The sequence below is a fragment of the Triturus cristatus genome, chromosome 8 (genome assembly GCF_964204655.1).
Source record: "Triturus cristatus chromosome 8, aTriCri1.1, whole genome shotgun sequence".
NCBI lineage: Eukaryota > Metazoa > Chordata > Amphibia > Caudata > Salamandridae > Triturus > Triturus cristatus.
Window position 1 is genome coordinate 416,009,708 of NC_140591.1, and position 15,458 is coordinate 416,025,165.

A 15,458-nucleotide genomic window follows, 5' to 3' on the forward strand; every position below is an offset into this window, starting at 1 on the left:
AATGAAGTCAGATTCCAGACTACCAGCTGCTGTCATTCTTGGACCAAGGCCTGTGGAACTGAAGCTGAGTTTGGCTGAACTGTGCTAACAAAGCTTACCCCTCTTTGCCCTGCCGGCTGATAACACAGAGGCACTCTGTGTGCAGGTATGAGAGTGACAATTCTAACACTTCCCCTGAAGGCAGCGATAGTTTCTTCTTCATGCAGTCAGATTAGTGATAAAATAGGATATAGGAATTAGAAATCTAGTGCTGAGAACATCAATAATAGCAATGTTTGCTATGTTCACTGTACAATTAACCCTGAAAATAGTAAGCTACTTCATATGTCTTGTGGTCACAGTGCATGTACTAAGTCATAGAATACTCCAAGAAATGTTTTTAAATATATATTGTGACTTTTTGCTGATGGAACTGACTGAATTTTGTTTAACTCATAACATCTTTGTTTTTTCTGGACAAATCTATTTGCAAAAACAAGGTACGGCGATGGGAACGTGCTTCGCCCCCAGTTACGTGAACTTGTTCGTGGGCTGGTGGGAGAAGCACGTGGCCTGGACCGGTACCAATGAGAAATGGATGGACAACATCGCTCTGTGGACGCGGTACATTGATGATTTATTCATCTTGTGGCGTGGTCCGCAGAGCGATGCAGAAGAGTTCATTAAAGCTTTGAATGTCAACGACCAGAATTTACAATTCACAAGCTGTATCAGTAAGGAGGAGGTGGTTTATCTAGACTTGAGGGTGTATATAGAAGGAAACAACATAGAAACAGCACTCTATCGAAAACCGACGGCAGGGAACATCATCCTGCATGCAGGGAACTGTCACCCGAGAAGTGTAGTTAACAATATCCCCTTAGGGGAGTTTCTCAGAATGAAACGCAATTGCTCTACCACCCCAGAATATAACAAAGCGGTCAGTCAGGCCAAATCGAGATTTAAGAAAAGAGGCTATTGCAAAGGCATCTTAGATAAAGCTGAATCACAATGCAATTCCATAGAGAGACAACATCTACTCGTGGATAAGGAGAAAAGCAAAGATGAGAAAATCAGGATTATCACCAATTTCACTGAGAAATCATCACAAGTGTTTCAAATTCTCAGAAGGAATTGGAGGATATTAAAATCTGACAATGTAGTGGGAAAAATTTTAACTGACAATCCCCTAGTAACATATAGAAGAGGGAATTCCCTTAAAGATCATTTGGTGAAAAGTCATTACCTATCCAAAAGGAAGAAACCAGTATCCATCAAGGGTTTCTTCCCTTGCATGAAATGCAAAGCATGCAAAAATAGCCACAAAGTAAAAGATTACCTGATACCAGGAAAGAAAGGAAGAACCCCGATTTCTAAGCTTCTAAATTGCAATACAGAGTATACGGTTTATTGTTTGGTGTGCCCATGTGGTAAGCAATATGTGGGTAGTACAATCCACCCCACGAAAAAAAGAATCCTAGAACATCTTAGGGCGATAAACAATAGGGATCATAACTATTTCGTTGCACGCCACTTTGAGATGGAACACAACAGTAATAGCAATCTTCTCACGTTCTTCTGTCTGGATCAGATTGTGAAATCTGAGAGGGGAGGAGATCGTGTGAAGAAATTGCATATACTTGAATCTAAATACATCGTCAAAATGCAAACTAAAACACCTAAAGGACTCAATAATGAAGAAGAAATGTGGGTCCATATAGGTTAAAAATGGGGTTCCACCTAGTCAAATGAGTATTGTGACCTTACCAGTTGAAATGACTAAAATTCAGGTCTGGCTATCTAATGACTAATTACATAATAAAGCAGTGGAAATAAAGATATGAAAATGACACATTTATGTATACATAAGGGATTGTCAATGAGATCAAATCTGTTTTCTTGGCTATTAATACTTATGCCCTCTGAAAGTAGAAATAAAAGTTATGCAGACAAATTTGAGTAAAAGCTGGCCCATACAGGGCGTAATAGAATAAAAAAAAGACGGCCGAAAATGTTAGAACATAGAGTTCTGAGACGTGGAAAAAATTGCCATGGTCTGTTTATTCAAAACGGAAAGTAATATACTGCAAGAAGATAAATTATCATATATATACAAGCAGAAAAATGATGTTTTATTATGTGTTATCCATGGCGATTTTGACAAGATGAAATGTATTGGCTTGGTCCATTTGGTAGAAACCAAGTCAGAATGACTCTTGTAAGATGGCCGCCATAGTGACGATAGTTTTGCCTGCATATCTCTGTGCTTTCTTTTATTTTTATTATTTTTTAGAATCACGAATCACTTTCTATCTTTATGAATTGTATGGCACAACTTTATTTAAAATTCACATGATGAAATTTTCGAGTAGACACTGACGAAGGCGGTCACGCCGAAACGCGTTTGTCGACTTGAATGCAGTAAAGGACGCTAATAAATCGTAAATTTGCTTGTAAAACGCAGATGGCTCACGAGTGCGCTCTGTTGGAAAGGCTCTTTCGACGAGAGAACCTGTGGTATGGAATATATATATATATATATATATATATATATATATAGAACCACAACTCACTCTCTTCCGAATGAGTCCGACACAAACACAGGATTTTCAACAACTGGATTTATTTCAGAAATTCATTTCAGCGCGTGGTCTGCATGATTCTCGAAACGCCGTGGGAGACGCGTTTCAGCCGCATTAGCTTTCATCAGTGCCTCGTTTCAAAAAAGTTCTTACACCTGGAGCTGTGTTAAATAACGTGATGGTATTGGAGCCACTCCCATGGCGAGATGTTAATCTGCTCCTCCTCTGCTGCGCTGCAGTATTCCTCACGCTGACCTTGGGCTCAAAGCATGCTGGTAACTGTAATGCGATGTGGTGACCCATTCAGTAAGGGGTTTCACCATACACCAAGTGGCTTCCCAAGTGCTGTTGGCATCATAACTCCACTCACCACCAGCCTTGAATCCCAGGAGAACAGGTAATTGTCTTGAAACCAGTTGATTCCCCCGTAGTCCAATCTACAGCCTCTCTTCCTGTGCAGAAAGTGAGACCAAGTGGTGAATTATCCGCTTGGGGGGGGTGACGCGATGTAGTTTAATACAAAAGTCCAAAGATTGCTGGCATCTCGCATCACTCCAGATCGAGAGGGGGTGTCGGAGACCAGTGCCCGCTTTACGGTCGAAACCTAGAACCACAACTCACTCTCTTCTGAATGAGTCCGACACAAACACAGGATTTTCAACAACTGGATTTATTTCAGAAATTCATTTCAGCGCGTGGTCTGCATGATTCTCGAAACGCCGTGGCAGACGCGTTTCAGCCGCATTAGCTTTCATCAGTGCCTCGTTTCAAAAAAGTTCTTACACCTGGAGCTGTGTTAAATAACGTGATGGTATTGGAGCCACTCCCATGGCGAGATGTTAATCTGCTCCTCCTCTGCTGCGCTGCAGTATTCCTCGCGCTGACCTTGGGCTCAAAGCATGCTGGTAACTGTAGTGCGATGTGGTGACCCATTCAGTAAGGGGTTTCACCATACACCAAGTGGCTTCCCAAGTGCTGTTGGCATCATAACTCCACTCACCACCAGCCTCGAATCCCAGGAGAACAGGTAATTGTCTTGAAACCAGTTGATTCCCCCGTAGTCCAATCTACAGCCTCTCTCCCCGTGCAGAAAGTGAGACCAAGTGGTGAATTATCCGCTTGGGGGGGTGACGCGATGTAGTTTAATACAAAAGTCCAAAGATTGCTGGCATCTCGCATCACTCCAGATCGAGAGGGGGTGTCGGAGACCAGTGCCCGCTTGCCGGTCGAAACATAGAACCACAACTCACTCTCTTCCGAATAAGTCCGACACAAACACAGGATTTTCAACAACTGGATTTATTTCAGAAATTCATTTCAGCGCGTGGTCTGCATGATTCTCGAAACGCCGTGGCAGACGCGTTTCAGCCGCATTAGCTTTCATCAGTGCCTCGTTTCAAAAAAGTTCTTACACCTGGAGCTGTGTTAAATAACGTGATGGTATTGGAGCCACTCCCATGGCGAGATGTTAATCTGCTGCGCTGCAGTATTCCTCGCGCTGACCTTGGGCTCAAAGCATGCTGGTAACTGTAATGCGATGTGGTGACCCATTCAGTAAGGGGTTTCACCATACACCAAGTGGCTTCCCAAGTACTGTTGGCATCATAACTCCACTCACCACCAGCCTCGAATCCCAGGAGAACAGGTAATTGTCTTGAAACCAGTTGATTCCCCCGTAGTCCAATCTACAGCCTCTCTCCCCGTGCAGAAAGTGAGACCAAGTGGTGAATTATCCGCTTGGGGGGGTGACGCGATGTAGTTTAATACAAAAGTCCAAAGATTGCTGGCATATATTACCTACTGGCGGTCACCAGTAGGTAGTTATAGTTAGGACCTATTTTCCATAGGAAATCCGCAACATTTTATTCCCAATAAGTCTGGCGCCGGTTGACGAATCCTCGCGAAATTTTCCAAACATTTGGCCAGCTCCGCTCCTACCCTGAAAGTTTTGCGGTGATCCGTCAAGCGGGGGCGAGAAAAAAGGGGGGTCCCAAAACGCGTTTTCCCCATGCAATTTCCCATAGGATATGTTGTCGCAGCTACAGCCCGAACCGCTGAACGGAATGACACCAAATTTGGCAAAGAGGTAGTCCTCAGTTCGGACTCGTGCCTTTTGCATATATGGTGTGAATCTGTTCAGTAGTTCCTGAGAAAATTAAGGTAAAAAAGTTAGTGATATCTATGGCCGCGGAGGATCCGCGAACCCTACCCTCACCGTAAGCGCACCCTCCCCGAACCGAGCGCGCACTCTCCCGATCGCGCGCTGAATGCTAATTGGCTGTCGAGTGTCTCTCTACATTCGAAACCAGGAACTGTTGGCGGCCATTTTCTGCCTCGGTAGAAGCGAGGCTGAAGAAGCAAGGGGAATAAGTGTGTAAAATATATAAAGGGGGAAGAGTGGAAATACTCTGACCCTCTAGAGGTGCTTAGGGGGTCCCAGAAGGACCCCCTGGGGCCCCCTTTTTTTGTTGTTGTTAAAAAACGGGGAAATGCGCGCACGGTGCGCGCATCCTATCGCGTTGGATGCACGGATTCTCTCGCGGTGGGTGCGCGGATCCACGGCCAAGTTTTTTGAAAAACGACAAGAAACCATTGGTTGTATGACAACTTTCTACACTGAAAGGTAGGGTGTATATTTCTTTTTGTTAAAGGTATGATTGTCATTGGTTAACAAAAACAGATTGTAAGGACATTATATATGATACGCTGATATGTTGAAAAGTCAAGCACACTTCCTGTATTGTGTAGGAACATTGTGTGCTGAACTTGTGACGTGTGAGCTGTTTCTATGGTAACAGGCAGAAGGCAGATTGGGGGAAGGGTTGAAATGTATTTCAGTTGGAAAGGGTTGAAATGTTTAACCAATAGAAATGTTTGTTTGCTTTTGAGTTTATGTGCGAAGGATTGTGATTTGATGTTTACATGTATATGTGTGGAAAATGAAAGGGAAACTTTTCCATTCTTTGCTTTTGCTGAGAGGTGCACAGTGCAGATATTCTGTAAAAGAAAATATGGTGAGTGATTGATATACTTCTTAATCTACAAAAAGAACTTGAAAGATGAGTTATTTAATTGTGAGGGGATGTATGTAGACTATTTTGATTTTAATCAGACTAATGTATTTTTCCCGCTAAAGTGTAGGGAGTACTTTTTTTCTCTACAATGTGTGTGCATGTAGAAACCATTCTGTGATAAGCATTTGTGTTTTTCATGTGTTTGTAGACAGATAACTGTGCTGTTTTTATTTTTTGGTAGAGTTAGAAACCAGTCATTGTTTATGAATTTGTGAAATGAGTTATGTTACGTTTCTATACTAAAATGTAGTACTACTTCTAGATGAAGAAATGTGTTTTGGTATAGTGCAAGGGATAGTGTTGTTTGTCTAGAATCACACAGTGAGTCTGTGTGCATTTGGGAACCACTGTGAGAGAAGCATTTGGTAACATCGTGTATTTGCTGACAGATAACTGTTTTAACTTGTCATGTGGTGAAGTTTTAGTAGCATTAGAAGACAGTTATGGCTTATGATTTGATTAAATGAGTCAGGCTTTGACAGAAAAGTGCAGTCCTGAAATATGTAGATTGTGTGCAGTTCCCTTACCAGTTGCACTGTAGTGAATGAGTTTTGGTAAACTCATAGGGATAGTGGTGCTTGTCTAGAATCACACTGTGAGTTAGTGTGTATTTGGGATCAGTGTGAGAGAATCATTTGGTAACATCATGTATTTGCTGACAGATAACTGTTTTAAAACCGATCATGTTGTGAAGTTTTAGTAGCATTAGAATCCAGTCTTTGTTTATATGTTGATTAAATGAGTCATGCTTTGACACTGATGTGCTGTACTTAAATATGTAGATTGTGTTCAGCACCATTAACTCTTCTACACTAGTGAATGAGTTTTTGTAAAGTCCTAGGATAGTGTTGATTGTCTAAAATCACACTGAGTCTGTGTGCATTTGGGTAAGGATTGTGAGAGAAGCATTTGGTAACATCGTGACCGATAACTGTTTTAAAACCTGTCATGTTGTCAAGTTTTAGTAGCATTAGAAGCCAGTCTTTGCTTATGCGTTGATTAAATTAGTCAGGCAATGACATTAAAGTGTAGTCGTGAAATATGTAGATTGTGTGCAGTTCCTTTACCACTTCCACTGTAGTGAATGAGTTTTGGTAAACTCCTAGGGATAGTGTTGTTTGTCTAGAATCACACTGTGAGTCTGTGTGCATTTGGGAACCACTGTGAGAGAAGTGTTTGGTAACATTGTGTATTTGCTGACAGATAAGTGTTTTAAAACATGTCATGTTGTCAAGTTTTAGTAGCATTAGAAGACAGTTATGGCTTATGCTTTCATTATATGAATCAGGCATTGACAGTAAATTGCAGTTGTGAAATATGTAGATTGTGTGCAGTTCCCTTACCACTTGCACTGTAGTGAATGAGTTTTGGTAAACTCATAGGGATAGTGGTGCGTGTCTAGAATCACACTGTGAGTTAGTGTGTATTTGGGATTACTGTGAGAGAAGCTTTTGATAACATCATGTATTTGCTGACAGATAACTGTTTTAAAACCTGTCATGTTGTGAAGTTTTAGTAGGATTAGAATCCAGTCTTTGCTTATGCGTTGATTAAATGAGTCATGCTTTGACACTGATGTGGTGTACTTAAATATGTAGATTGTGTGCAGTACCATTAACTCTTCCAGACTAGTGAATGAATTTTGCTTAACTCCTAGGATAGTGTTGCTTGTCTAAAATCACACTGAGTCTGTGTGCATTTGGGTAAGGATTGTGAGAGAAGCATTTGGTAACATCGTGTATTTGCTGATAGATACCTGTTTTAAAACCGGTCATGTTGTGAAGTTTTAGTAGCATTAGAAGCCAGTCTTTGCTTATGCTTTGATTATATGAGTCAGGCTTTGACATAAAAGTGCAGTCCTGAAATATGAAGATTGTGTGCAGTTCCCTTACCACTTCCACAGTAGTGAATGAATTTTGGTAAACTCCTAGGTATAGTGGTTGTTGTCTAGAATCACACTGTGAGTCTGTGTGCATTTGAGAACCACTGTGAGAGAAGCATTTGGTAACATCGTGTATTTGCTGACAGATAACTAATTTAAAACCTCTCATGTTGTCAAGTTTTAGTAGCATTAGAAGCTAGTCTTTGCTTATGCATCGATAAAATGAGTCAGGGGTTGACACTAAGGTGCAGTACCATGTACTATTCTGTTCACTGTGGCAGAACTGAACATTTAAAAGTTTTACCTAAGCACTGTCCTAGAAGTAGTCTGATTATTTAGTCAGTTTCCAAGTACCAAATAGATTGCTTCAACTGTCTATGCAGTATGCATGTAGTGTTATAACATACTATAGACTTGTCTTTTACAGCTTCAATTCCCTAGTCAGTATCCATACACTTCCAGGAAACATCCTGTCACTTCCTTTGCAGTTCTCTAGAGACCCATTCAATAGCATGTACTAATCCATTGACTGGGCTAAAAGCCAAACACTTATAAATTCACCAAGACACTCTCTTTCCAGTACTCTAATGATTCAGTCACTGCCTTTCATGCACTGAGCAAGGTCTTAACACATGGACTTCTTCAAACCCCTATCCAGTATGCATGCAGTCCTCTAACCATCTACACACTTGTCTTTCACACCTTCAATTCCCCAGTCAGTATCCGTTCACTTCCAGCAAACACCCTGTCACTCCCCTTGCACTCCTCTAGTGACCCATTCAGCACCATGTACTAATCCATTCACTGCACCAAACCCTAATAAATTCACCCAGGCACTCTCCTTGCAGTACTCTAATCATTCTGTCAGTACCCAAGTACTCATCCAGTGACCCAGGCCTTAGTATATGGACTGCTTTAAACCCTTATCCACTATGCATGCAGTCCTCTAACCACCTACACAATTGTCTTTCACACCTTCAATTCCCTAGTCAGTATCCATACACTTCCAGGAAATACCCTGTCACTCCCTTTGCAGTCCTCTAGTGACCCATTCAGCACCATGTACTAATCCATTCACTGTGCTAAAACCCAAACACTTATAAATTCACCAAGTACTATCTTTGCAGTACTCTAATCATTCAGTCAGTGCCTAAGTATTCATACACTATGCCAGGCCGTAGCACATGGACTGCTTCAAACCCCCATGCACTATGCATGCAGTCTTCTAACCACCTAGACACTTGTCTTTCACACTTTCAATTTCCTAGTCAGTATCCATACAGTCCAGCACTTGTCATTGCCTTTGTACTCCTCTAGTGACCCTTTCAGTACCAAGGACTAATCCATTCCCTGTGTGAAAAGCCTAGCACTTATAAATTCGCCTAGGCACTCTCCTTGCTGTACTCTAATCATTCAGTCAGTACCCAAGTAGTCATGCCGTGAGCCAGGCCTTAGCACATGGACTGCTTTAAATGCCTATGCAGTATGGATTCAGTCCTCTAATCACCTACACAGTTGTGTTTCACACCTTCAATTCCCTAGTTAGTATTCATACTCTTCTAGCAAACACCCGGTCACTCACCCAGTGTTTCTCCTTATAGTACTGTAATCATTTAGTCAGTTAGAATGTAGTCTTTTAGTGAGGTAGGCTTTAGGGCATGAACTGCTTCAAAGTAGTATGCACTATGCATGTAGTGTTTTAACGATCGTCACACTTGTGGTTCAGGGCTATAGTTTCTTAGTCAGTTTTTAAATAAAATGTGTTTGTACAGTAATGGAATAGTATAAATTTGAAAGTTATTAATATACATTTATTTTTGATTCTTTTTTACAGATACAGAACAGGAGTGTTTCTCATCTGTTTGCACTCTTCTCGTGCAAGATTGTTTGGATGAAGGGTCCTTAGGTGTTTCATCATACTTGCTGTGCCGCACGAGTATTTTTTGTTAGGATCCCCTCGTAACAGAACTCTTTGGCAAATCTTGCGAGTGAAGAAGGTGGCATTGGTCTTTGTTTGCTCCTTGGAAAAAGTAAAAAATTTCCTCACCACTGAAGAAAAAGGTTGTGGGCGTGGTGCCTTCTGCAAAAAAAAAAATTTCCTCAGATTCGGTAAATATTTTAAAGCGGCAACATTTACAGTTTTTGTAAGTTAAACTTACAAAATTTTGTTAGCTGTATGCATTTTATATATCTGTGATTTGTTTCTTGTGGTATTTTGTTGAGAGTACCATGTTGTTTTTTTTTTAACAATCTTTCTGATTTTCCAGGTCTGTCGTCGACATCCGTGGTTCCCACAGGAGTGTTCCGCCTTGTTGTTTTGTATTATTGTTGTTACATTTTGTTTATTAGTTTATTGTTTATATTTATGTTAATAAAAAAATAAAGTTTGAAAATAGTTTATCGTTTATATATTTATTATTATAAAAAATAAAGTTTGAAAAAAAAATTAATAACGTTTTTGGTTGTTCTCTTAACTGCTGTGTGACTCTTTCTTGTTCTTATTACTGTTATTTGATGGAGTCCACCATGGTGTTAAATTTTGGGGCACTTATCGCTGGAATACTGGTGATATCTGCAGTTTGCACCAACTTCTGAATAGTGTGTTAGATTTATCTCAACTTTACTTTCGTTAAAGTGCTGATAATGAAATGGAGAGTAGCCGTTCCCGTGCAAAAAGACACGAGGTGCACCTTTCCGATTTATTCTAAATACTAAAATCCTGTATTGAATTGCACTGAGGTATTGGCTGCACTTAGTGTACACACAGAATCTATTAAGAAATCTCATTGTATTTATATTGATTGGGAAAAGTGCGTCAGGTGCTGGATCTTGACGAGATACACTGCTCAGTTCGTATATTGTTGTGCACACAAAAAAAATCACATCTCAACTTTCACACCAATTGCAATGTGAAGCAAATTCCGGCGATAAGACACATTAGCACCAGGGATTTTACACCTGCTTTCTGCTGGTGTTAAGCAGGACAACTACCTGCACCATGAAAGGGAACACAGCCAAGAGCCACACCAGAACACCCACATGTGCCATAGAGTCAATGAGCATGATACAGGGACACCCATGAGGGCCAGAAGACGTATCTCAACAACTCCAGGACTGCCAATGCCCCCCAAACCCACATCTTAGTAAGTGTGTCCCTGTGGTCATTGTCTTAGCATGATAGGCACGAGCCCTGCAACATCACAATGTGCGGTCACCTCAGCGTTGGCAGTGAGCCTGGATGTGTAGCTACGCACGCATCCTCCTGCATGCACAACTGGCGTGTGCTGGTCTGGGGTTCACAGGTCAGTGCAGGGGTGTGCCTATCCGGCAAGGGGAACGGGGTGTCTCGGACATGTCCATGTACAGGAAGTGCGGTAAGTGTGTCTCTGTGTTCTGGTGTGGCCTGTTAGAAGAGCCGCAGCAGTCGATGTTGTAAAGTGGCATGCACCACCTCCAAACGGTAATGTGATGTTGTAGTTGGAATGTAGCAGGACATGCACAAATAGGCATTATAAATGGTGTGCCGTACGAGTGCACGAGCTACAACAGCGCACCGTACAAAAGTGTGGGGGCTCGTGGGAGGGAGGAGCAGCCGTGTGGCAGCATAACACACAGTGAACTCGACCATGTGCCACATGCTGGGCATCTCATCCATGATGACGACGGTCGCAGACATCCCACAACACCAACGACTGGCCTTTGTACACATCCTGTATGAATACAGCGTGGTTTTCACTTGTATGCTCGTTCAGTGGTGTGATGTTGGCGGGTTGTGTGACTTGTGCTCCTTGTTAGTGTGTTTCATTTTGGCAATTGTTTGTCTATACTTGTGCTGTACTTAATTGTGCATGTGTGCCATTCTGCCCATCTCCCCCGTCCCCCCACTCCCTGCTTCTTCCTTTTCCTAGTGCTGTTGTATCTATAATTTTTTTGCTGCACACATAAATACATGTAAAGAATAAATTAGAATAGTTCCTTGATTCTTTTAGGTTTCAAAACTTCTCTATTGGTTTCTTTTTAATTTTCCATATGAACCGTTTCTTTTTAATATTCAACAACACATAGAAGTCAGAAGTGCAACGTATTCTATCAACACACTTTCTAGAACATTCTACAATACGTGCAGGTTAAAAGTTCATCAATTTTTTAAAACTTTACGATATTTTTTTGTAACATTTTCTTGAACATTTAACGACACGTGCAGGTTAAAAGTTGACGGTTGTTTTAAGTTCGAACAGTGTCTTCCAAATGCAAGTAGCAGGTGTGGTTGAGCTGAGCAAATTTTATCCTATGATATGTACTCCACATTGAAACTGCTTTTTCTTAACCAATCACAAAGATGCTTTTCCACAAAACTAATGTGCACCCTACTTTTAAAAAAGAATGCTTTTCATGATATCTTTAGAGATAAGTTATAGATAGGAATTAGCATTTAAAAAAAACATAGAAATTCACTGAAAAAACCATAGGTTTCATGCACGTTATAGTTAGGAATTGGCATTTAAAAAAGCTTTGAAATTCACTGAAAAAACCAAAGGTTTCAGGGGCGTTATAGTTAGGAATTGGCATTTAAAAAGCCTTAGAAATTCACTGAAAAAACCATAGGTTTCAGGGGTGTTATAGTTAGCTGGACATTTCCCTCGTACAAAACCCTAGAAATTCCCCTGTTCGAGTTAGTTCAGCTAACTATAACTCGCGCCCCCGCAATGCACTGCTGATGACGTCACATATTACATCACTCATGACATGGTCAGTGACCTCACTGATGACATCACTGATGACATCATCCAGTGACTGTGTGTTTCTGTAAAGTTTAAATATGTTTTATATATTTATAGTGAAAGGCCTGTGGAAGAAAGAGTGGGTGTATAAGTGTGTGAATGGATGATTTTCTAGGAGCGTAACTAACTCTATAAGTGAGTCATTAAATGTATCTTACTGCAGACTAGTGACTAAACTGTGTGAATGTCTGTATGTGTCTGTGTGTTGGTGTATAAGTGGCTGCATGGTTTTGTAAATAGCTATATGAGTGTCTATATGGGTTATTGATTGGTTGTCTGAGTATCTGTATGGGTGCCTGAGTGTTTGTGTGGGTAGGGTATGTGTGACTCTGTGCATAGATGTGTGAGTGGGTGATGCTATGGGTGCATGGATTTAAGAGTGCAACTGTGATGGACTGTATGGTTGGGTGACTGTATGTAAGGGTGTGTTAGTGATTGAATGTATATCTCAGTTGTACATGTGTCAGTATATATGTGTGTAAGAGTATATAACTATCTATATGTGAGAGTGTGTGATTGCGGGAGTGGCTGTATGGATGAGTGTGTGCTTGTATCAGTAATTGTATGAGAGCGTCAGAATTTGTTAGTATTTTTATGAGTAAGTGAACTTGAGTCTGTTTAACTGTATAGGTGAGTAAATTGGACTGTGATTAATTATTTGCATGACTGACTAGGTGTGTCAGTACCTCAATGGATTATTGGCGGTGTGTGAGTGTCTATATAGGTGTATAAATGCATATGATAGTCCTGTACGGAGTGACTGTAAGTATGAGTGACTCTACTGGTGAGTGAGTGGAGATGTATGTAGACCTAAGAGTCAATGAGTGGGTGTGTAGTTATTGGTATTGGAGTATCTATAGTTTTCAAAATGGCCGTCTGAAATTTTGAGTCGGTGTATCAAAGGTTATATTAGGGTGTGAGAAGATGCACTAATTTATCACATGGATGACGTCATCAGTGATGTCATCAGTGATGTCACTGACCATGTCATGAGTGATGTAATATGTGACGTCATCAGCAGTGCATTGCGGGGGCGCGAGTTATAGTTAGCTGAACTAACTATAACAGGGGAATTAATAGGGTTTTGTACGAGGGAAATGTCCAGCTAACTATAACACCCCTGAAACCTATGTTTTTTTCAGTGAATTTCTAAGGTTTTTTAAATGCCAATTCCTAACTATAACGCCCCTGAAACCTTTGTTGTTTTTCAGTGAATATATATATATATATTTATATATATATATACACACACACACGTTTGAGTGTAACATTTACATCTGATTTAGATGGTATCTATCTATCTCTTCAAATGTATATACACACATAAATATTAAGTCGGATTGCAACATTTTAGGCAAACAACAACGAAAGATATTGGGATGAATTGATAAGTGTTGCAAAGTGCAGTGTCTGTTTTTCCGTACCACCTCGTTCGTTGCACATTCACCATCTTTGGTAGTGAGACCCAATGGTGGTGGAAGGCTAGAACAAATAGAGCTGGTGCACGAGCCCTATCTGACCACCCCCCCCCCCCCCCACCGCCCCCACTCCTCTAGAGATGCCAGTATGCAGCTGGACTAGTCCATATTCATCAAGGTGGACAGAATGAAACTCGGGTGTTCTATTGCAATCCAACATCCAGCTGGAGAGGCCACTACTCATACTACATATTCTATTTCGAATTTTAAATGCCATTTTACAAAAAACTCCTGACCTGCCTCCGAAGTGCTGTAGATCAAAATGAGCGGCTCGAAGGGAAAACATTTTTGTTTGCAGAAAAATTGATACTGGGAACACAACTTATTCTTTTCTGCTATATGGTTTTTGTCATTGGTTTCCGGCATCGCAGTACATTCATGTAACTAAAGTATGTGTTGTGTCAACTTTTTGTATATATGAAATAGAAAGATGGCATTGTGATTGTGATATAAAAAAAAGCAAATGCGATGTTAAACATTTTGGCTGAAAGTGTAATATATATTGTAATGCTTTTAGGTCGCTATGCGTTTCACCTCTGGAAACCTCTGGGGCAAGTAATCACGGAAACAGCAAAGAAGTTCCCTTCTGCTGTAAGTATTTTCTTATTACAAAAGCAACCTTTGACAAAGTGACGTTTTCGCCTGAGAATGGAGCTCACTTCGCTTCTGTAGTTGTAGTCTGGTGGCTGTGCGGGTAAAGCCCTCGGCGGCTGCCAGGTATTGCCTTGTCCTGCCTCCTTGACAGTCCACATGTGGTGTGTCTTGAGTGTGCCAGATGCCGCATGTCCCTAGATGCAAACGAACCTGTGAAATATTGTCCGAAGTGAAGAGGCTTCTGATTTAATGTAGACACAGTGTCGCATCATCTGAAAAAATTGAAAGAAACCTACTGTTTGCCAGGGGTCTGAAACACCAGTGCAATTGATTAAATAAATACAACCTGTAAGTGCTTGACTGAATGATCTCTCTTGAGTGTACCGAAGTGTGTATTCAGTGTGATACCCGACCATTATCATCGAATTAATACGTTTTTTAGCAACTATTTTGAACAAAATGCACATTTTGATTCACATTATGTCTATAAAAGGTTCTATTATAAGCTGAAATAATGTGAAAAATGTTGCCTTCACTGTTCGATAAGTATTTGAACAAACGAGCATTGGCAAAGCCAGCAGGCCTGAGTTTTTTGTTAGAGAAAGTGCTTGGTAACACTTGGACGACTTTGTGTGTGTTACCCCAGCTGCCCTAGAACTAATAATAATAAAGCAGCATCTTGCTCTAAATAAATATGGAAGCTGAGAGTAGGGGCCATTTGCTGAACAGACAGCATTAGTGGAGTTAAGCAGTGCATACAAAGGAGAGTGTTATGAAATTGAGCCATCTGATCAAGTTTGCATTGTAAGGGGTGGCTTAAAATGCATACATAGTAAATACTGCATAGTTGATAGTTTCGACAGTGACAGTACTTATGTTGCACCTTTAAGTAAGCCTATATGCGTGCACTGCTTTACTTGATCAAAAGTAGCATACACCATGTTATCATGACAGCAAAGTAAAACAAAAGAATGTGCAACGTCAATTAGTGAATAACGGCTCCTAAACAAAAATGCATAAATCAGCAATTACAATTTTATCAGATCACCAAATTGAATACATTAAAGAAAACACACAGGCTCTAAATA

At 40.7% G+C, this 15,458-nt stretch overlaps 1 protein-coding gene across 1 annotated transcript in view; it reads left to right on the forward strand.

The window, feature by feature from the left end:
* DNAJC15 (DnaJ heat shock protein family (Hsp40) member C15) overlaps positions 1 to 15,458 on the forward strand; it is a 174,812-nt gene that overhangs the window by 86,531 nt on the left and 72,823 nt on the right. The window contains exon 3 of the mRNA XM_085621815.1: positions 14,294 to 14,367. Coding sequence (XP_085477941.1) covers positions 14,294 to 14,367 — 74 coding nt within the window. The remainder of the gene's footprint in view (positions 1 to 14,293; positions 14,368 to 15,458) is intronic.